The sequence below is a fragment of the Haliotis rufescens genome, unplaced genomic scaffold (assembly GCF_023055435.1).
Source record: "Haliotis rufescens isolate VD_foot unplaced genomic scaffold, xgHalRufe1.0.p SCAF_4, whole genome shotgun sequence".
Taxonomy (NCBI): domain Eukaryota; kingdom Metazoa; phylum Mollusca; class Gastropoda; order Lepetellida; family Haliotidae; genus Haliotis; species Haliotis rufescens.
In genome coordinates, this window is record NW_025964112.1 from 7,704,972 (window position 1) to 7,727,799 (window position 22,828).

General features: G+C 36.9%; 1 protein-coding gene across 2 annotated transcripts; it reads right to left on the reverse strand.

Moving 5' to 3' along the window:
• Positions 1–236: 236 nt before the first annotated feature.
• On the reverse strand, positions 237–22,459 carry LOC124135862 (tetraspanin-13-like). Of its 2 annotated transcripts, XM_046501507.1 has the most exons (6): positions 22,321–22,459; positions 19,318–19,485; positions 18,032–18,259; positions 16,970–17,143; positions 14,106–14,211; positions 7,458–7,594 (listed from the first exon to the last, which is right to left on the reverse strand). In XM_046501507.1, exons 1-5 carry the CDS (start codon positions 22,381–22,383, stop codon positions 14,137–14,139), a joined length of 708 nt encoding a protein of 235 aa, XP_046357463.1. In that variant the 5' UTR covers positions 22,384–22,459; the 3' UTR covers positions 7,458–7,594; positions 14,106–14,136. The 2 variants fall into 2 exon arrangements, with proteins under 2 accessions (XP_046357462.1, XP_046357463.1); XM_046501506.2 differs by lacking the exon at positions 14,106–14,211 and having other exon boundaries at positions 237–7,594.
• Between the last annotated feature and the right edge of the window lie 369 nt (positions 22,460–22,828).

Genomic DNA, 22,828 nt, shown 5'->3' on the forward strand with positions numbered 1-22,828 from the left:
TGTGAGTATCGTTGTAGCAAAGACACTGGTTTAGCCAGATCACAGCTAGGCGTGGTGGAGTCCCTCTGGGGTCTTCCATTCAAGAACCTTCATACACTTCAGCCATTGTTGTCATCCAATCCTCATTTAGTCCCCCACACAACAAGCATGAAGGACGTGTCAGGTTGTCCACGTACTGTTTCTTCATGTTCATTGCACATCCAATTGCAACCAAAATTAAAAAACACAAGAAAGAATGATCAAGAAACAAATTTATTGCACATTCTAGCTCTTGGCTTCAATACTGAGTGAGACAAGATCAATATGGAAGTAATAAGGAAATCTACAGGAGATAAAGTTGTTTTTCAGCATGTCACATACCATCTCACATACAAGATCAATACAGGTGAGTTTGAACATGCTCAGTCTCAAGCAATGGCCATCTGCACGTAGTGCACACTTTCACTTGTACTCTGTTACAAGTTGTTTGGGGAGGGGGTTGGTATGTATCACTAATGTATGTTTTCATTGGGAGGGTTGGTTACTAGGGTCCTAAACTTATTTTTTTTGCTGACAAATCACAACACATTTTGAAGCAATACAATCTATTGCAGGTTATTTTAGTTGCTATTCACCCCAAGAACTTATCATGTCCCTGTCTGTGATGCTAAGGTAATCCCTGAATCTTTTGCCATCATCTATTCCTAAAAGTGTTCCAATGTTGCTTGGAACAGTATTTCAGTGATATCCGAAGATGCCAGTGTGATGTGCGAGGAAAACAGGTCTGAGACGTTTATCACTTTGGAAAACCCACAAACACCGGTATGGTGTTGACAAACTTAGAAACATAAGGGTCAATCTGGGAATTGAACCCAAAATCATTCATTTCTGGTACGCGAAAGTGACACGACTCTGCATGGCGAATTGCAGAGCTTAGACAAATGGACCATCCATGCGACCTGTTGTCATTACACAACAGTATACATGTTCAACATAACTGATCAGTCTTTACTGTGGACAAGAACTACATGGAGATGTTTTGCTTAACACTGAGGTATGTGTGTAGGGAGTAATTGCTGTATCGAGATTAATGCTTTATCAAATTGGCAAGGTCTACCTGTATATTACCTCAAAACATGCTTTACCTCTTTCATAATCAACCTGTTTAAAGAAAAAATGCGATAGTTTCTTATATCATCTATCAAACTGAACAATTTTACTTTGTGCTCTTTTGTAATTCAAAGAGTAAATGAAAACTTGGTCCCATTTGGTTAGGAAGAAGGAAGGCATGTATGACTGTGAAATAAATTACATGTAAAGAAAATGTAGCCAAAAATCAAAAGATTGGAAACAAATTATTGTCAATTACATTACAAGAGACGCTGCCTCTGCATATTCCCTCACAAATAATAATCAAGCAACTTCAACTGATTTCATAAATTAGAGTCTCAAAATGAAGAATTGTTCATTATTTACCCAACCATGAACTGAGGTTCAGCTGTCTCTGGTTGTCATGGCATGCCTAAGGTAGATGGGTCTTTACACTGAGTGTACCTGCAGGAGTATTCCAGCATCAAGGTTAACAGGACGGTGCTACATGGAAACATTACTGAAGCATGAAGGGCTGTCACAAATGACACATAAACTTGTTTTCTTTCACAAGAACTATTCCTTTTTGTTATTTTTTTACTAATTCCTCCAAATGTTCACCGTAAGTCACAATATTGATGGAGTAAGTTAGCGACTAACCAATAGTGTGGGCTGGGATTTGTTTTTGAAAAAATAATTTGGTTTAGAAATCAAACGGGAAAAAATAATTAGTCCTCATGTTTTACAGACACAAATTAATTCTTCTCTAGACAGGCTTGATGGCCTGGAATAAATTGTGAAAAAAGAAAAATTGTTTGGTGCCTCTCAGACTATTTGTTTATTTTGTTACAAAATTCCCAGCCCATAACTCCTTATGTTTAACCTTGATGCTTAAGTATTGTAGACATGTTTGTATAACATTGAATGTTTGAAGCTAGGTGCTCTGGATATTTATAATGATCTTGAACATAACACATCAACACATAAAACCAAGGACAACAGTCTTCTAAATGTAACACATGTAATGAAAACATACATGAAGTTCCCATACAAAACACTGGGAAGTCAAACAGGAACCAATGACAAGGTGTTTGCTACTTTAGTGTCATTAACAGCGTACAAAGCCTTGTCATCGAAAATTATTACTTGAGCTTGAATTATACGAGGTGATTTTTTGTGTGTGAATGTTTGTATTGAGTTAAAAATATAACACAATCTGATTCATAATCCAAGAATCTTCAATGGTTGTGTCTGACTCTCAGTTCTGCCGAAAGAGTTGCAATTTATGAAATTTAAAATGTTCTTTGTCTCTATGAAGAAGTAATCATACATGTTGCCATCTTCTTAGTGCCTGAATCATGTTAATGCAAACACCTACACTGTGACTTGTACACTCACCAATGACAGATTAACTGATCTTTACATATGTGGTGCTAATACAAACAACAGAACAATATCTAGTGATTGGTCCCACTGTCTTTGACAAATAAGGGTATGGAATATATAGGATTTCTGTTATACATGTCAGTAACCATAGCAACCATATTGTAATCTGTACAGATGGTGTAAGAATTGATTTAGATCATCAGTCAGAGATTGGTGAGTTTCCAAGACTTCACCATTTTCTGTCACCAATGATGGAATTCATCTCAGAACCAAGTAAAGAACAATGAATTATACAAAACGGACATTCACAAATAGGTGACCCATAAAATCAACTGCGAACTGCAAGGATTAAATGAACATTATGCAACACCTGAAAGGATCCAGTCTAAATGTGAGGCACTATACAAAATATATCACAAGCAACAGTGGAAACCATGTTCATGATCCCGGACATGCAATGATCAGCTTTTCTAAAATACAATAGGAAAACTGTGCAAAGAAATTATGGAATAATAACTTGAAAGGTTGTGAATTGCTATAAAAACATCAGTGTGGAAAATATAAAATTTCATTTGATAAAATTCTGAATATTGGCCCAATGATGAAGGCATACATTGTCAAAGGTAAGTAACTCTGTACACAACCAAAACATCAAAGCAGTTGAAGTGCCATAAAATACTTCACCATAATTTTCAATAATCCAGCAAATGTGATGCCAAAGTATGGAAGACGGAAACTTCAACAGCAACATAAATATCCTAAAATATATATCTTTATTTAATTTTGAATTTGTTTTCCCATTGAACAAATAGAAGCCTTGTGTGAAAATGTACGATATCTGGAATGTGGAATACATTTTATAACATGACAAACATGAAATAACAAAACACAAATCCACCCCATCTGCAGCAGGTTCAGAGGCATGTTTTCATCAGCACCATTCAATCTTCCAACTTTCCACCATGAGCTAATCCCTGTACATTCAGCTACGATACACATCAACCTGAATAATCATCTATCTCAATACAAAATAGAATTTCAGTGAACATGCCAAGGGGAATGTACATTTCGAGAAAACTCAGAAGTGAGAATAAACTATTGACTCATTAGACACAGGAAACCTAGCCAAATACAGCTTAAAGCTTGTCACTTCTCAATAATGAGTGATCAATGTCCACTTGGGGGGGGGGGGGGGGGAGAGAGAGGGGAGAGAGAGAGAGAAAGATGTCAATTTGGAAACTGTTAAAATAGTAGTACGTTTCAGAGTGAAGATTGAAATAAATGATGTTCACGGAGGGTTGCAGGGAAGTGTATCCCCTGTTTCAATAACACTTATGATGTTGATGTATTCAAAACTAAATAATTTAATTAACATAAGTAATGTTTCAACAAAAATTACTATTAGTCAACTAATTATTTCCCCCAATTAATGTGCTAGTACTTTTGCATATTACTATTTTAAGTGCACTCGTACACCCCACTTTCCACAAAGCTGTGCACTCCCTCGTTCCATCAGATGTATCCACTGGACTATTGCTTGAAGATATTTGTGTATGGAGAACTAAAGTCAATTCGGCAGACCTAATGTAACTGACAAGTCCCCGTTAAAGTTAACAGTGCCTTGAATTCAATCTTATCCAACCCCTGCTTATCTCTGCAAACACCATAGCAACAGCACATCTCACAAATTCACTGATGTCTATTATGCTTTGAAGATGCCTTGAAATGATCTTGAGACATTCCATGATATTTTAAAGAAGTCTTTGTTTTTGTAGTTCCATCTGGAACAGTTACTTCCTGTTTCTACACACACACCCTGCACATGCTGGAAGGAATATGGAAGTACCCATGCATTCCATAACATACTCAAGATGGCTAATCATAAACAACTCCTTGATTCAGTATGAGTGAAGATAATTTACATGTAATTTTGTTTTCAGGATCCTCCACACCAAGAAATAATAAGCAATATCCACATGCACCAAGAGAAAGTAAGTAGAAGAATGTCATGGTTGGGCAACAATGGTGCTTGTATATAGTGACCGTGTCCGACAAAGGGTTCATGTCAGTCATATTTTGAGTGTTCTTTTCTTATACGTGGATTCAAGTTAACAAATTTTATAAAGGGCACAAGTCTTAATGAAGTACTTTCATGTCATATCACAGCAGTTTGGCTAGGTGACTCACTTACACTCACTCCATGTCGGCCATTCAGCTTGGTGCTACTGCCACGTCACCATAACTCTAAACAAAGCTGTATACAATCAGAAGCAGATTCAGTTCATTTGTAAAAATAAGATGGCGAAAAAGTAACACTTAAACCTTCATATAACAAAAACTACAAAAACAATCTTCAGATTGTCATTTAAGCCATGAGCACAATGTGTCTTGACTAGAACTTCATATGTATAAAATGATCAAATTATAGTCCTCTTCTTTCTGATCTGTTTGGAGGGTTTGGAGAGCTAAGTAGAATACATTCATGAAAGGTCACAATTCAGAAACATATGTCCCCGTCATTTACAGCTACTTATTAATCTGAACAAGAGACCTGAAACCCGTGATCCAAGACGACATGGGATGCCTCAACATAGGTTTGTTTTCAATCTAAATGCACAAGAGTTGTCCCCCTTGTGTCAAATTTCTTTCAGAGTATAACTGCAAACCTGTATCCTCCACTACAAAAAAACAACCAAAAAACAGAATTCCTGGAAGCACAACTAAACAAAAGCTATGTATAGAGACACTACAAAATAACACAAAATCCCTGAAAGTATTGCCACAAGAGATAGTTAACAAACAAAATAAAGACAATAAGGATTAACAGACAACTGTGCCTCCTGATTTCAGATCAATGAATATGTATATGAGTTCTTTCCAACATAAAAATATGTTATTTCTTTTCTGTATAGAGATAATTCTGTTATTATTATGTTATAAAATGCCTTGAATTTTTCCAGAATCCAATATTGATGATATTATCATACAGACATTAATATGTTGCTAAAATATATAACAATACTAAGCATCATTACACCATTGATGCTCAGATATGTTAAGCACAAACATGTCGCTACTATCATACCGATACATAACCTATCAATATATCATATCAAATAGCGTTATTATGGACAGTATGTAATACTCATGGTAAATAACTTACAGTTTCCATATCAAACAGCCTGAAGCTCAATAAATGAAATAAGAACATAAATATACAAACACAGTATGAAGTGATCATATTCAAATCAAACTGAATAAACAGCACTATTGTCACATATCAAGCGAAAAATAAAACAAACAGCAAACCAAAGAACTACAAACTGATATACATTCCCATCTGAACATGCTGAATTACCCTTAAGGTGATCAGCAATATTGTTGACTGGAGGATAATATGACTTATCCTTGTTTCAAACAGGGAAACAAATATGTTTATAAGATAACACAGATTGATAAATACTGGCAGAAATATGGATGATTTCACATCATCAACATCATCATCATCATCATTTTGTGAAATAAAAATTAAAAACAATTTTAATAAAATTAGAATGATTAATTGTTTAAAGCCTGCTTAGATTGGCTCCCTTACCATGATTACAGAAGAAAATGTCATGTAATCCTCAGTACATTACTGAAAGAATGAGAAAACACATAAGAAAACACATAAAAAAACTTGCTTTGGTATGGATAACTGACATTGGACACAGCAAGAAACAGACTGCTTACACCATCCAACTGAGGCAGTTGGTGCCACACCTCCCTGGAAGTGTGAACTGCCTCATAGTGCTGTCGCAATCATCCTTATGCTTTAACTATAATAGATAAGGGCCAAACTATACCTTATTACACTTCACATGGGGGTAGAGCAAACCTTATTTCTTCAACAAAATCTGATATTTGTAATGTAAAACCAAAGAAATCAGATTTCTGTGTATTAAACATGTTCTAAGGGCAGAATGACTGATTGTTAATTCATAACATGTTAATCAGTAATCTTATTGTAAGTATGTTTTGAGTGTTAAAATCGTAAAACTACAACACAACATGCCTAAACCAGCCTTCAGCTTCGGACTCCCTGACCCAGCCATGCCTATAGGAACGGGAGCGAGTCAGGTTAAGCCATATTTCAGCAATATCACGATTGACACAGATATCGGCTTCACACTTTGTACCCATGTACAGCATCAAACCCTAGCCTTCCATGAGCGAACGCTTTAACCACTTGGCTACCCCATACTCTACCTACACAAGCCTAATGTAATGATGCAGGAATGTAGAAGCCTATACAAAGAAACCCAGTGGCTTGCTAACAGATCCATCTTTGCACAGAGGGAATGTTGTACATCAAAGAAATAGGGAGAAGGAATCAATACATTCACACCAATCATGGAGAGGCGGTTAGGGATTGGCAAATTCAATTCTAATGTCTGGTAAATTGTCAAGGTTTTGACAAATACACACTACTAATTGTTCAGGTCAAAGTGGAGATTTAGAAAATACTCTAAACAATGATAGAGACATATTTACTGCTACATATTTTCAGATCTTACATATGCCATTATAAGTAAGAATACAGGACACACTTTACTGATAATGATCAATCCTGGTCCAACTTGTGCACAGAAACCCAGGGCACCCAACCTACTGAGATGATTGAGCCACCCTTTATACCACATTCAAATGCATCAACTACAGATATTTCTTTTCTAAACATTGGAAGATATACAATACAGTACACTGTACAGGATAAGTTTTGAACAGGAAATTTTACTATTAACATAACAGTATTGGAAGAGTTATATCCTCTTGAACAATTTGTTGACCTTGACCTTAGCTTGACACTGGAGACAAAGTCAATTGATAGAGATTTTCTCATGGTCTAATGGCCATTTTGACACAATTGCACAGACACTAAAAGTTGACCACTGCATCGTTGTATTCAATAATCAATATCAAGGTCAGAACACTAGGCCAAGGTCAAGGTCAAGTCTCTAACCTGTACAGATATGAAGAATACACGACTATGTACACATATGTAACTAGTTCATGATTGTTGCTGTTAAAGGAATGCGCTGGGATTGGCTCTGGGGTCCTTCTGATTGCGGTATCTCATTGCAAGCCACACACCAATAATCTGAAACAAAGAACAGATGGGAATCAACAACGTGACAGAGAAGTCTCCACATCAAGGAAATATAATAATCTCCTAATAATAGGAATAGGAATAACAGGCATAATTACACAGTTACTATTTAAGTTCCTACTACCAACATTTAGATAAATAACAGTACAAACTGAGGCTAAGTAAAGTGATTGTTGTTTTACGCTGCAGTGAGACTGCCTGTAAATAATCAACTCTGGACGGGGCATATCGCAGGTTGAAAGCATGAACAGTGATCCAACCTGCCGGGGTACAATGACATGCAATCAGCCAGGGCTGACATGGTAACCACACAGCCTTTATTAGTTGGCTCTGACAACAAGCATGGGTATTGGCACCTATTCTGCCTGGAATGCGCTCACATTCACTAATGAGTTCTTACACTATCCCATATTTCCATTTTTTATTACAAAGAATACATCCTTTGAAAAACAATAAAATTCCTTACTTTAAGAGTAAGGCAGTTAATTTGCGAAAGCCGAAAAATGAGACATTATCCAATGCTTTTCAACCCAGTTCACTATCAGTTTGTGTCAGCTGTGTCAACTGCATAAGGTCACAGAATTGTATGGATTAATTAATCATAAAACTATGTCAGCTGATGACAAGCACCTGGTCCCAAACACTATCAAGTACCATTTTGTATATCTGCACAATATTACATATCCAGCTTACACTGTCATCAAATGACAAGGTCAAATGAACGGATGGTAGAGGCTATTTTTCAAATTGTATGGTTTGTTGTTTAACACCGCAGTCAGCAAAATTACGCACTTGGGATATGACACGCATCAACTAAGTCAGCAAGCCTGACCACCCAATCCAGTTTGTTGCCTATAACGACAAGCATGGATTGCTGAAGACCTATTCTACCCCAGATCTTCACAGGTCAAATTCAAATTGTAGCATTAGTAGCAAAGAAGACATTTTTGTGAACAAGTTAATTATGTCTCAGTCTGTGAATTTAGCAGACCCTCCTATCTATTTGAATAAACAGGTGTATTGGAAGAAAAGTTTCCGTATTGGAACCGAATGCATTTATTATGCAAACAAAAAGAAACACTATCGGATTTGACAGCAGTCGTAAGCGGAATATACGTATGGGAAACTTGGTTAAATGGAGCAGAATAACTTCGGCCGAATCTGTCACAAGTCAACTGTTATTTCCGGAAAACATGCGTGTGAGAAATGGTGGCGATAAAGAAATAACAAGCAAAGTCATTATTTTGGTTAGTCTGACTTTTGGTTAGTCTTGATTATAAACCATTAAATCCATAGCATTGAGCAACAAGTATGCATCAGAATTTGTTTTCTAAAGTGGGAGACGTGTTTTCTTGTATCAGTTATTGCAAATTAATGGGTAGTAGTCAGGTGTATAACACACTGAAGTTTTTTGACATCTCGCACATCCATCCACCCACCAGATCCCAGCAATCTTGGCAACTGTATGGTAGCCAACACACACACACACACATCATGATCTGGTAATGGTATATGTTAACAAAAATCAAATAAATTAATTAAGTGCCAATCAGCCACAGATGAATTCCTTACTGTTGACATTGACTGACTTATTGACTGAACTATTTACTAGCCCTGTTATTGTCAACAATTATAGGCAATTACTAGATCTAACTCTAAGAAGTAAACGCTGAATGAAATTATGGGTAATGTAATTTATCTAGTGCTATGACTGATAAGCTTTCCAATCGACTCCCATCAAAATAATGCATACAAATACATGTTTGCTTAAAATGAATAATCTGTAACAAAGGGGAATTATAATTTTCACGAGCTGTGGTGACAATAAGTGTTGTTGTAGTTTGGCGAAATGTGAAATTTAACAGATATGACCTAATGTGTTTGGTTGCCGATGCTGAAGATCCCAAAAGCATCTGTGCAGTGAGAGATCTGATGTTATAACGATAGTTACAGCATGTCACATTTGAAACTATTCCTTCGCACCTGGTAGCTATACACATGATATTGCTTACATTAATTCTGATAATGCTTCTTTTCATTCAAATAGATAGGTGGGCCTGTTTAGCCACTAGTACGAAGCCTAAGTCTTGAAGAATTTCTTTCTGTCTTTTAGACATGCCTAATAATAGTCACATATTAACCCTGAGATCTACTGAAAATGAGTCCTGAAGGCAAGTTTGGGCACGTACAAGTAGATTAAAAAGTTTGGGGCTTACCACAAATCAATCTTTGAGACACAATATAGATATACATCCATATTCGCTGTATAAATATGAGCTCTTGGTGCTTAGAAAATTGATGAGAGGGGGAACGGTTATTAAAACCATACACAAGTTAAATTTGTTGTCAGAGATCGAGCAGTAGAAAACCAACTTAGATCTAACTTCAAGGAATCACAAACATTTTCAAAATGGTTACAAGGCAGTTAAATAACCTTTCTTCACTGCTGTTTACTGTAATCACATCCTTGATAATAGACCCGTGAAGATCCGGGGTAGAATAGGTCTTCAGCAACCAATACTTGGCATAAGAGCTGACAATGTTTGTCGTAAGAGGCGACTAGCAGGATTGGGTGGTCAGGCTCGCTGACTTGGTTGATGCATGTCATCGATCCCAATTGCATGGATTGATGCTCATGATGTTAATCACTGGATTGTCTGGTCCAGACTCAATTATTTACAGACCACTGTCATATAGCTTGAATATTGCTGAGTGTGGCGTTAAACAAGATCCTTAACATACACAAGAAAATATGGAACGTCATGTCAATTTCCGGGCTTGGCACCGGACGTTTATAGAAATTAATAACAGATTGGTCTAGAAGTTGGTTGGGATGCTTATTAGAGCGAAGTGTGTAATATGAATACGGTACCGGTATGTATGGATAGTTGTCCTGATGACCACGTTTCTCCAGTACTATTTTCCATATACAAAATTCTGTTCACGTTCCATGAAAACAGGTTTTAACTCAAGAGCAGACAGCAAAACACAATGATACAGTCAGTAGGCACTAATATTACAGCTATATTTGATGTCCAGCACATGTGACAGGAAACTGGACGATTATGTGAGCATCGTTACACATCGTCATGGTGATGTCACAGCCAAGTCTTCCATCACACATGAGCTTTCCATACTCTGCATGGTGCCCATGAAAGAAGCCTTTGACAAAAAGCATGGGTGGGGACTACGTGGTCAAGATTCCCCTGGGACTTGTCCCTACACCAGCTGAAACCCCACACCACATGTAACAGGACACTGACAGCACACACTGCAGATATGTAACAAAAACCAGGCCCCAAGGGTAGAGGAACTCAAACACAGATGAAACTGAGTCATCAGATGATCCCTATCTCCGTGCTAACTTGGAGTGAGTGAGTGAGTATGGTTTTACGCCGCTTTTAGCAATATTCCAGCAATATCATGGCGGGGGACACCAGAAATGGGCTTCACACATTGTACCCATGTTGGGAATCGAACCCGGGTCTTCGGCTTGACGAGGGAACGCTTTTACCACTAGGCTACCCGACTGCCCCTTACTAGCTTGGAGGAGACATGGAATGATGTTAAGACAAGTTCTGGAAACAGCCCCATAATGATGTTTTGAAATGACTATCAGTAAAAGCTCACCATTATGATACTTATTCTCGACACATTCAATACATTCCTTAGTTCCGATTAAGAAATGAACTCTGCTGTCTGCTGAGTCCAAGACTTACTTGATTCAAAGAACATGAATATGACAAAAACAAGGAAAATGTAACAAAATCCAAGTAAGCATAAGCATGTGCTACTGGGTATATAGGTGGCAAAGTTTAATAAACATATTTCAGTGTTGGGATGAAAAGAAGAACTACAACAGATGGATGGACAGACAGATATACTATTTCCATCACAGTGAATGATGCCTCGTCAATACTTGACGGGAAAGTAAACTGTACATCCTTCCACCCACTGTGAATACACTGGGCAGATATGCGGCATAGTTGCTACATTTATCCGATGGATCACGGTTCCTATGAGCCCTTCCTGTGCATCTCACAACATTTCCCACTTGACATGATGTGCAGCATGTGCTAGGGCTGGGATGAGTCCAAATTTACTACCCGGGTACCCACCCACCGGGTATCCAATGTCCAATTGGGAACATTTTTAGCATAGCCCTAGCAAAACGTATTCAGATACACATATTAAACAATCTGGTCATTCATACACTGAAGTTGAATTAAGTTATATCTTTATTCAACCATATGAAAAATCAGAAGGAATGGGTGCACAGTCAGAAAGAAATGCGAACATTAGTGACTTGTAGTGTAACCATAGAGTACTAGATATATCACGTGACTAACCATGGTCCGGGTAGTCCTGTGGGTTCCTGGGTGCTGCTGAATACCCACCTGACCCGTCCCAGCCCTAGCATGTGTCTCGCCTTAGGGTATCTGCTCTACACATTGTGTCAATGTCAGGCAATGGTAGGTTTCGCACAAACTTCATGACACTAGCGTGAGTGAGACACAGCCTCATTTCATTAGCTGACTAAAAGTAAACATAAATCATCACCACACCGCATATCGGTCCTATGTATTCACGGGAAGAACGTACTGTACACAAACCCGTGATGTATTGATGATCTGTACGATGAAGAGAAAAACAAAGCCGGAAAAAACAAACAAACTGAAAATCTCATCATGGTCATACATTATAAATATCTTTCACGGCATGCATATATTTACAGATTACTTGATTATACCATGGCCAGAAGAAAAGAACAGAACAGGACAGGTTTGAATGAATAAAGGTAGTTAGCTTTAAAAACAGTGCAAAGGTTAAATATTCAAAGCAAAATAACAAATATCAAAATGAAGACCGACAGGATATAGAATACTTGAGCAGCTAATGAAGGTGCACTGGAGGCATGTAACTACTGGTACTCATAGTCTGAGTAAATATAACTTACATTGTGGAAGTCAATAATGTTACTCAGACTTGGAGGAGGCAAACACATAGTATCTATCGATCTAACAGAAACACAAACAGGAAAAGTCTCAGATTGTTCTGAGTTTCCAGAGTGAGCGAGGGAGCAATGTTTAATGCCGCTTTTAGCAATATTCCAGCAACATCACGTCAGAGGACACCAGGTCTGAGTTTCTTCAGCTGTCTATCCCAACAAGACATTAGACCCCCAGTTCACATGTTAGCCTTGTTGCAACACATTGGGAGATCTATTCTGGACCTAATTAACACATGATTAACACACCAACAATTAGTGCACAAGACACAAATGGCAGTTTTATTTATAAATTTATTTTAAAATTTTTCACTTGGATATTCTACTATTTAATTAGAAATATTGTTTCCTAGGATTTGCCCCAAACTGAAAAAACAGGACCAAACTCAAGTTTAATCTTCAGCCTGTTTTCTCTCCGACATCAGCTGGCCTCATCCTACACTTAGTACAGTACTCATTCTTGGCTTCACCAGATGACAAATCATCATAACTCATTAAAAAGATCCTAACAAACTGTCATGAAGAAATACAGAATGGTTTAATCAGTTAATCATGTTCATGATTCCACAGAAATATGGAAAGTAAACAATTTCACCACTATACACATTAGGGTCCATCCCTTCCAACTACATTGTACATAAACATGGAAACAAAATATCTTATGACAGATCTTTCTGTTGATCACCATGATCACAGACGTTAATCTAGTGAAAGAGAAACTGTGAATATCACAATCACAGCTTACTCAATCATTTTTAACAATTTTATAATCTGATTTTGTAAAAAATCAAACTTAATGATCAATAACCTGCATTACATGTCAGTCCAATTCCTTTCATTATTAGAAATACATCAACTTGCAAAACGCCATTATATAATTAAAATAATAAAATAATTAAAACCCTTATTACTATCTTACTATCCTATCCTGCAACTAAATTGAGTTTCGTCTACTGAAAAAAAGTTACATGGTGACAAACAGCAATTGTTCAGCTTGTAGTTTATAAGAGTACTATTCCTCCATTCTGATAAATATTGGACCTATATTCATTAATCCGGGCCAATTTCTGTCAGAGGAAATGAGTTACCGGTAAAGGAACATGTGAGCACACTGTTTAATAAAAGGAGATTTCTACCTGCCTGAGGACACCTTAGAAACAGGGCATTGCTTCATGCAATGCCAATTTCTGTTCCTAAATTATTACCCTACAAGACTGATAAGAGAAATACAAGTAGCCATCTAATTTCCATTTCAAACATGAAAACATCATAATTCACTGCAAATCTCAACCTGATAAAAACAAATAATCATATTTGCTATCAAACTTACATCTGAGAATCCTGAAAACAAAATCACAACATTTTCCTTGAGCCTCATAGGCAACAGGCAGATATAGACAAGACTGAGAGAAGGTGCACATGTCTGGAACAGGAGGAACAGAAGCAAGCCCAGCACCTACAGTGACATGCTGCCAGCAAGTGGCATACCATTACCATTTAAATCAGTCTAGCCTCTAAAACTAGGTTACAGAAAGGCGCTAGGGTTAGCTCGTGGATCTTTCTGATTGCGATATCGCACTGTGATCCATACGCCAAGAATCTGAAAATGAGGCAAAGCAGACTAGTTTGTTAGTATGGATTAGTATCAGGATGCCTTCCTTATTTGTTTATTTATTGTTTAATGCTGCACTCAGCAATATTCCAGCTATATGATGGCAGCCTGTAAATAATCAAGTCTTGATCAGGCAAACCAGTGATCGATACAATGAGCATCATCCTGGGTCACTGATTCTGGACACCCCATACAAAAATATATATATTGAAAAAAGAAAATCGCCTTTTAAGACAAGCATATGTTGCTGGGACTTTGTGCCCTGGAATTTGCAAGGGTAATGTACAAGGCCAGGTTACTTGAATCACTAGTCACATAACCTCATAACAGTGATACATGTCTATGTTACAATATGCGAGATGCTGCACATCTGTGCATTATTCTCTGCGGTAAAGTTCATGTATACATGATGCTCACTCAGTCTGCATCTGTCAAGACATTGGGTACTTACACAGTCTTGCCATACTATTGGGTTAGTGAATTTCTTCATGCGTACTTGCATGCAAGCAACTCTAAGTTAATTGATTTAGTTTCTGTACGTTATGCAAATACACAGCTTATTGTGAACTCTGTTGTCACCATAGGTCAATACAGGGCTGCTCTTGCTTTAGCCGGGAGACCATCTTACATTACAATACTATCACTGGGAGAATAAGTTTGTTAGTATATTTTAGTACCAGCAGGGGTTAAAATATGCAGCGTTAGAAATTGGCAATAGTCCTATAGTTCTTGCCAAACTGCCCAATAGTTAAGGTATCATAAGGTCCAGTACAAATTTGCCATTTTTAAGGGTTTTTGTAATATATTTATCATCATAAGGACTAGTAGACTGAAAGTGTTAGTTTCTACCGCTGAATATGTGTTAGTACAAAGTGGTAGACTTGCTAATGATAACTGTCATAAGGCCATTGTCTAGGAAGTGATAATTTCAATCACATCATCTTGTTTATAGATTTTGGATGTGTCATCTAGTTCCATTAGTGCAGAGAGAACCTACACAACATGATCAGACAATAAGACAATATTATTATGAACTGCTCCTCAGACTAGACATGATGAAGATTTACTTATTGGACTTAGGTATTATGACATTCTTTTCCTCATCTAAAGTCATGATTCATTGATTAACATCTTGTGGAAAGGACTTTATAACCTCTACGGGCATCTCTTTCATAGGGCTCACCCCTCCTTTTTCAAGCATACTAATCTTGAGATACGAATACACCTAAAATGTATAACAAAATCATTTGGAGAAATGCTTTTAACAAGGATTACATATATCTGACTTATGTTTGGCTAACAAATGCAAAATTTAGTGCCAGCAATTCGGTATCTTTCAGTGCACCCACTCTACCACTCTACTCCAAACAGCTGTGCATCCCCCCACCCCTCTTTTCACTGTTGAGATACAAAACAAAGTTTATCTAGCAGGGACCGGAAAGGTGAGTTTGAGACAATGTGGAATTTGACACATCCAAGTTTGACACAATGAGGTTCGACTGTATATGAGATATACTGTATCTTTTCAGACCTACATAATCTCACTGAGATTACTAAATACTGTACAGCATTTGAATTTACCATTAGTCAATTTAATATTTGAAATGTTCATAAATGTCCTTAACATTAAACATGCCAAATTTCAAACGCATAATTTCAGTTCAACATCAAAGGGAGATAACTCAAAGGACATTTCAATCACCACAAAGAGATTCACTGAGGGTCACATTATGTGTGTACTGCTGATTGTTATTTCTAGCTTAGTTTAAGAGAAAATTACACATGGTAATCTTAATCTCTGCATATATACAGTGAATACAACTGGTATTGTAACTCATCATGTCTAATGATGCTTTATTGCAAATTTCCGATTTTCATTACTAAGTTTGTTATCTCTTATTCATGCACCTGAAGGGATACAATGAATTTTGACTGTCCCCCAATATACGAATTAGTAGTTTTTCCGGAAACTTGTACCCAAGAATGGGGTTTGTGCAGTTATCTTCTCGAGGCAAGGGAGTTAACCGACTATAAATGTCCAGGTTCCACCTTTGCTGAACTAGGCTGGAATTCCAGAGTTACAGTTTGGCTGGACTAACAAGTCAATGCATAGTCCAATCAAAATCGCATAACGAACTAGACATCTGGTTCGTAAACAACATGGATTTCAAAGTGCATATTTTGGTTGACTGCAGGATTTGCAAAGTATGTGTTCCATTAACTGGGTGTCGACAGATATTTTTCAAATCTTTTCAAGTTTTTAATCAAGGTGCTCAAGTGATTTGATGACCCTTTATATTACAACATGGATCTTGATTAATGATCAAATCGTCTTGACATTTTGTTTGGAACAAATACAAGCAATATGAAAGGTAGAATCTGATTAGTCAAAAGGAGGGACATAGAACATTTTGTAGAAGGGACTGAACTCATAACAGCCACTGGTGCCGCTATGACTGAGCCACAAAATTCCAGGCTAGTCTGGCATGGGTGGAAACTGCATTTATATATTCAGTTAACACCCTTGCCTTGGGAAGAGGCACCCAGTGCACACTAGACATGCTATACACAAGTACAGAACCAATTAAACAGAGATAATACTGGAGTTTCACACACAGCACTCACTACCAGATCTAAACCTTGACTTGAACTGAGCACCAGACTGTTTAACCAGGCAGAGTTTGGTTTAATGAGAACCCACAACTGAAGGCAGCACCTAACACCATCAACATTGCCCACTCCTTACCTCTGTAAAGCTGAAAAACAATCCCACTCCTCCAGTCATTGTGAAGGCAGAATATATTTCGTTCTGGAGCTTGACAAAACATGAATCACAGGGACAATCATGGCTGGATGAGTTACTCGACTTCCCTGTACAACAGAAGGCATCAGATTGTTCCGGACCGCTACAACACGCGCTCTGTAACAAGACACAAGCTCAGCTCAATGTGAGACATACTACAAGTATTACTATGGTGACATATACTTAAAATACTTGTGGACTTCAAAAATCGCACTGATACTTTTCAAGTGAAAACAATTCAATCTTTGGATTTCTGTTTATTTTATTCTGTTTCATGAGTGTTGCATGAGTATTTCGTGTCAATTCATGTCATTTCATGTCATGTCATTTCATTTCATTTCATTTCATTTCATTTCATTTCACGTCATGTCATGTCATGTCATGTCATGTCATTTCACTTCATTTCAATTCATGTCATTTCATTTCACTTCATTTCAATTCATGTCATTTCATGATTGACTGCAAATAAAGCAAAAATACCATTACTCTAGATTGTAAATACAAATAAACTATACTCAAAAACATTTCTTTGCAAAAGAACATTGATTTTAGGACACATTAGGAAATTTATGGTAATTACAAAATGTTATTTACCAGAAGCAATGTAATTAATTCAAATACATAATATCACAATTATACATCTAAAACTAAAGATATTAGTAAAAATGCTGTTGTATTTACCTAGTTGTTGACCACTTTTATCAACTCATGTGGCTACCTAGCTAGCTGCCATGTGGTTCTGTGCATGCCTTACATGCGTTGATTAAATGCATCTATAAATAGACTAGTGCACAGCGCACCCTATTGGGCTTAAGAAAATGAAAATGGTCTACCTTGATACCCAACTGAAGCATCATAAAATGAAAACATCTTTTAAGTGTATGACCATTACGATACTGACTATGTCCTATTTGCTTTGTGCAAGTTGGTTTGGGTCATTGACCAAAGTGTCTTCTTTCCATTTAATATAATGTCAAACATATAACAAAACAAAACAAAACTTACAGTCTTGCAAAACGGGAAACCTAGAGGGTCAGAGACATTCAGGTCTTTTTCAGGTGGACTTTTATAACCACAACAGTTGAAATTTCTCTGGACATCTTCCCGTGTACTGGCACTGGCCATCATCCAGCCTTGCTTTGCAATGTTCTCCTTCTGCTCTGTGTTCACAGCAAGACAAGCACAGGCTAGGGCAAACTGGATCAAAAACAGCACAAACAGAATGATCATGTACTGGGCACTGTTAAGGTTGTAACTTTCACATGTATCTACAGAGTAAATGCATTCTGTACACTGGTAGAGTGATGTATACATGAGTGAGTGATTATTGTTTAATGCTGCATTAGCAATTTTGCAGTCATTCGTGGTGAGATGTCTGAATGCATGAGCAGCGATCCATCACCTTGGTGACACAGTATTCCAGGTTAAAAACTGTATTGTAACCAGTGTTCGAAATAGCTACCTGCCCACTAGCAGACTTTTAAAATGGGCTAGTAACATTTCCAGAAGTTGTCCCGACAGTATAATTTAAAATTGAAATCAATACATATATATTAATGTCAAAGTCTGCTGAAATTTTATTTTCATTTTGTAGAATATCGGAAGTATTTTAGGCTAGTAAAATAAGATAAGAACTTGCAACATCTTTTGCTAACAAGCTCTCCTGACCAGTGAACTTTGGAAACTAATTTATACACCAAATGTAACCACCCAATCCTCAGTAGTCTCACGACAAGCAAGGGGTCCTCAGGACCTGTACCCACAATGACAATATTAACGTTACCCAGAGGCTGACAGTATGAGCACTGATTCACACTAAATCAACCATCACACAATTGGTCCTCCCTTGACAGTTTCCCTGTACCTTACATTCTTCACAGCTAATACCTTCTTATCACAGCAGTCTGTAAATAATGAAGTCTGGTAAAGTGAAAGTCATCGAGTCTGACCATTTAATCCCCTTTAGTCATGTTAGTGAGTGAGTGATTGATTTAGTTTAATGATGCTTTGAACAATATTCCAGTTACTTCACGGTGTGTCAGCTTCATGTGGGAAGAAAGCCTCAAGTGATGCAGAATTTGAACATTTACCATGTTTACCACTTTGGTGAAACCCATCAGCATGAGACAAACCTAGAAACCAAATAGAGGAGAACCAGGATTCGAACCCTCGATAAAAGATTTCTGGTACGCTCAAGGACTCTTTGCCAGTGAATTCTTACAGACAGTTCTTTCAATACAGACTGAAAACTGGGGACACATTCTAATGCATCCATCAGTCGCAAAGGATACAAAAAACAGCATAACTTGGTGATGTTTGACTGCTCCGATGAGACCAATCAGCGATATGAAGAACAGCACGACTCCGCATGTTATCAAGCTACCCACCAAAGTGAGACTTGTAACTATGGCAACCACACGCCCATAGGCTGCTACACCAATCAGTATGAAGGAGATAAGCTGAAAATAAAGAAGCAAATATTAAGCATTATAATTCTCAAGTAAGTACTACCCACATCACCAATGATGACACAGTACTTGACTGATAGTTTGAAACGAGCAAATTCCAGGAGAAGACTTGTTACCATGGTTACATGTCCTTGACTGCTTTTACCATTCGGCATGTCAGGTAGACATGGTAGATGGCAAGTCTGTGGCAGATCATTTTTAGGACAAATAAAAACAAAAATGAATGTCTAACCCTGAAGAAAACGGTGATTTCAAATGAATTTCTTTCAAGTTGAACAGGCAATCAATAGTCAAATATGATCAGTAGAGAGAAAGCAAGATCTACAAAATAACCGAAGTTTCTCTTCCACTAAAAAGTTAAAAATCTATTTGGTCTCTATGAAAAAGCCAACTTTCTGTTTAAAACTTCCAACATGCTGAAAGTGAGTTCTTTCATGCGATAAAGTTTGGTAAGAATATACATGTACTTGAAATAGGTTTGTGTTTTGATGTTAATGAGTGTTGGGTCATTTCGCCCTATCTGTTTTTCTCATGCGTCTTGACACACATTTCTGCACCAAGTGATGTTTCTCGTTGGTTACATTTAAAGGTTGTTTGATCATGTTTATATTATTCACTTGACATAGTTCTTTCCAAAGATGTTAAAGAATGTCACTATCTCTAAGGCTAGATTAGTTGCCTATAAAAGCAGAGGTTGCTTGGGACCAATTCTTATCCTGATCATCTATCATATATCAGTTATTATGACAATGCATCTGATAACGCATGTTAAAATGTACATCCTTTAATTTTGTCAGTCTAGTAGAAAGGTTACAACTTCCTGCTGTACTTATGTCTAAACCATTGTTAACAATTCACATGGTGAGCCTCTCCATAACTCTCACACCATTTGTTTGAAATTATGATTGCTCGACAGTAGCTAATTGATATTTGTAAACATAGCTTACTCATAGCTACATCTGTTGCTTGTAAAGTATTTTACAGGATATTGTGTCAAGATTGATGTCAAATACATTCAAGCATCAGGGAAATTTAGGTTAACTTCTTTGATAAGCATTTAGAAGTTGGAGTACTAAGTAAGGATAAAAATTTATGCATGAACAACTTCTTTATTACAATTAAGAGCGACATTTCGGTGTAGGTTCTAACACCGTTATCAAGCAAGTACACCAAAACGTCGCTCTTAATTGTAATAAAGAAGTTGTTCATCAATAAATTCTTATCCTTACGAAATTTAGGTTATTGGAACAGTAGTGTTTGAGTTATGTTTGGCTGTTGGGAGTATTAGACCTACAGCTGTATATGCTAGAAGACTCTCTCACTTGTTGAGTTATTATTTCCTGACCATGCTGACACTGACAGTTATTCCACCACAAGGAGTAAATCAAAGAAAGGAGTTGAAAGAATATACATGTTAAACACATTTATCATTTTTTCTTATGAGATTTTCTTAAACTGATTATGCCGACTGGATAGGGAGGGAGGATGTTATGGTTATGATTGATTTCTTCAGCATGTTCAGTAGCTTACGAATCTATTGAAAAAGATATTCTAATGTACCACCTCATACCTGCCCCTGTGGTTCAAAATATAAACAACTAAGTTTGACATTATTTAAATAGGGTTTGGTTTAATAAACATAACATAATGTATTTTCAGCATGCTCAGTAAGACAATAACTCACAACAATGACGTTTATCTGATTCATACCTATATTGCACAAATAATTCAAAATGCATATGAAAGAGCATATCTCTTTCAGAGAATTATTTTATCTTCATGATCTAAGAACTTCCATCATGTCCATTACTATTTTCACAGGTGAGCGTTCCTTATCTGACATTATTTTTAGAACTCTTCTATGTTACAAGTACACACCTAGCTTAATGTTCTTTCTTAAATTCTGAAAAAAACAACTGCAATGTTTGCCTACATGGCCTGGTTTGTTGTATTCTTTGAAGAAGATAAAGATTTACTTTAAAATCAGTTAATTTACATTTTCATAACTTAAAAAACATGTTTGCTACGGTCATGAACAACAACTGTGACCAGCATATTGGTTGGACAGGAAATTGTACTGTTTGAGTTAGACACAATAGGGGGAAGATACTGTTGTTTTCATCTACAAACTACCATAACTACAGGGTCACACCTGAAGATAGCTGTGGTAAAAGTTAACTAAAAGGTTCATTGTAATTTGTATTACGTTTGTAGTAAAGAGTGTTTAATAAAGTGCAGCTTTACAGTTAAGAGGTCTGTCAGAGTTCATATTTATGATACAGTTGGATAACAAGTAGATCTACTGCACTACCTCATATCGTGATCATGATTATCAATTCAGTGAAATTATCAATTTGACATAGATCTTTGTATCTTATGGTATTTTCTATTTCTATGGATGCTTGTAAGAGATAGTTGAAGATTACATTCAATGTCAAGGCAATTAGGCCACTGTGATTAAAAGATTTATAATTTTCATCATGTTCGTGAAATATCTATTATTATTAAACAATATGTGTTAGCCAAGAAGCCGGTTAGTCATCAGCAAAATAACAGGGAAGATTTATCAACCTATTACACGTGTATGTGATGATAATAATTCATTTTTTTAGTCGAGTGTTGTTAAAATGTACTCCACTCAAGCAGCCACGTCACACCGAATCCCCCCGCTGGTGACTCCGGTGCCAGAATATTAATCATCAGTTACAAACGATCACATGTCGTATGCTTGTTAAATGGCGAAACAGCAACGTGAACATTGCATACATCCACACCGCAGATGTCTCGTAACCACCAAATTTAAAACAATGAGATTTGAATACTTACTATATAAAGCACATTTAATGCAGCTAGCGCATTTTTCGAGCATGTAAATCCGCCACACACCATATTTTCAGTCTTACTGCGAAATTTATGCACGCGTACACACGATTGATCGAAGTTCTCGCTCACAACATTAACGACAGCAGCAGAGCAGAGCTAGGGTTAGTTACGTAGATTGGCATGCGAGTTCATCTACGAAGACACATTATCAGTTCCACTATATTTAAAAATGGTATATTAGCCTTGTTACTTACTTATTAATTAATTATTTCAATAAGTATATTTAATTATTACTAAATCAGCTCAGTTTCGTATCTTCCTTAAAAGACGGAAAACACCGGAGCAGTACTGAATAAATCGAAATGCCCAAATTGCCGTGTTGTTCGAGGCGTCGTAATCGGTCCAACAATATGGACCAACAATTTCGGTGGTGTATTGTGTGCAGATTTATTTTTATAGTATGTCTTCATATGTTGTTGTTTTTATTGTATTTGTTGTTGAATGTTCACTG